The 1,117-nt window shown below is 49.3% G+C and overlaps 2 protein-coding genes across 2 annotated transcripts; both read right to left on the bottom strand.

The window, feature by feature from the left end:
* LAESUDRAFT_733138 (uncharacterized protein) lies at window positions 1-720 on the bottom strand. Its single transcript, XM_040910400.1, has 3 exons — window positions 692-720; window positions 573-638; window positions 1-508 (listed from the first exon to the last, which is right to left on the bottom strand). Exons 2-3 carry the CDS (start codon window positions 597-599, stop codon window positions 266-268), a joined length of 270 nt encoding a protein of 89 aa, XP_040757092.1. The 5' UTR covers window positions 600-638; window positions 692-720; the 3' UTR covers window positions 1-265.
* On the bottom strand, window positions 573-1,116 carry LAESUDRAFT_733137 (uncharacterized protein). The gene is made up of 2 exons (XM_040910399.1): window positions 692-1,116; window positions 573-638 (listed from the first exon to the last, which is right to left on the bottom strand). Exons 1-2 carry the CDS (start codon window positions 1,109-1,111, stop codon window positions 618-620), a joined length of 441 nt encoding a protein of 146 aa, XP_040757091.1. The 5' UTR covers window positions 1,112-1,116; the 3' UTR covers window positions 573-617.
* Window position 1,117: the final 1 nt, after the last annotated feature.

Below are 1,117 nucleotides of genomic sequence, written 5' to 3'. Positions count from 1 at the left end.
TGTCCTGAAACTGGCTCGAAAATCTTGATGGACGGTATCATCCCTTTCATGTCAGTCGATAAATCCGCCTGGTTAGCACAATGTTCAAGGAAAGCCTAGATTTACTGCAACGTGCCGCATAAAGCCCTTCAGTATGTCGGGACGTTGGCACGGCCCAAAAAACAGTCTGCTTCCTTTGACATTGTGCCCAACAGCAAACTTCGCATCATTCAAGGTCTACATACCGGGAATAATGTCAACAGAATGCGTCTAATGACCGGATTGACTAGCTGCATAGCTTCACGCATGTTTTCCAACGCATGTTGGCCTCATCGATTGGCTCATTTTTGCAGATGCAAGGTCCGAGCGTTTCAATCGACTCTGCAAATTGTAAAATCTGTGGCTCTCCATACTGACAGGAAGAAAGTTTCAACGGCGCATGAAAGTAATGAGGGATAAGCAGCAAAGACACAAGGGTGAGGTGGACCCAGGAAGCGCGATCTGGTACAGCTGTTCCGATCTGGTACAGCTGTTCTCTTCAGTAAACGCACTATCACTGTCGGCAAATAGTCGACAAAGGTGAATATACTTACCAGCCACGCCACGCCATGCCATGCCATCCGGCTACTCAGCTTTCGTCACTTTAGCTCGAGCTGAACCTGCGAAGGGATTGAATGGGATACTTCGTGAGCGGCACTGAATACCAACTGACCTCAGCCACAACTTCGTCTACTTTATCTGCGAACTTTTTAGCGAAAACTGGAAGCTCATCCACAGCTCGAGCTATGCAGATGGGGCACGCAGCAGCTTCCTTCAAGGCTTGCTGGTACCATCCCTGTGAAGAGATCACCTTGCCGCTGGGCCTATTCTGCAGTAGCTTCGCAGAGCGATTCATGCTCTGAACCCACCAGCACCGAACTGGAACTTGACTGTGGAACATGAAACGCTTGGTTGAAGAATCCTTTTCACAGCTTGGACAGTCGATCCAGACATATCGGTCCGTGATATCGATCCACCGGAAAGTATAACACAGAGCAGTGGCCACCTCGCTACACATCTGGCGGTAAAGGAGAAGACGTGCATAGGCAGAGGCGCTGATGTTGTCGAGTTCAGAAAAGGGGGTATAGTCCATTCTCTC

This window comes from Laetiporus sulphureus (genome assembly GCF_001632365.1).
Source record: "Laetiporus sulphureus 93-53 unplaced genomic scaffold LAESUscaffold_394, whole genome shotgun sequence".
Lineage (NCBI taxonomy): Eukaryota > Fungi > Basidiomycota > Agaricomycetes > Polyporales > Laetiporaceae > Laetiporus > Laetiporus sulphureus.
Note: the sequence above shows the minus strand (reverse complement) of the source record. Positions and strands in the feature narration are given on the sequence as shown.

What these genes read in the sequence shown, in the direction of transcription:
- LAESUDRAFT_733138 (XM_040910400.1), bottom strand. Translation starts at nt 599, where the DNA reads ATGGCATGGCATGGCGTGGCGTGGCTG. An exon ending in GGCATGGCGTGGCGTGGCTG is followed by an intron (nt 509 to 572) that starts GTAAGTATATTC and finishes TGAAGAGAACAG; the next exon opens with CTGTACCAGATCGGAACAGC.
- LAESUDRAFT_733137 (XM_040910399.1), bottom strand. Translation starts at nt 1,111, where the DNA reads ATGGACTATACCCCCTTTTCTGAACTCGACAACATCAGCGCCTCTGCC. An exon ending in TAGACGAAGTTGTGGCTGAG is followed by an intron (nt 639 to 691) that starts GTCAGTTGGTAT and finishes ATCCCTTCGCAG; the next exon opens with GTTCAGCTCGAGCTAAAGTG.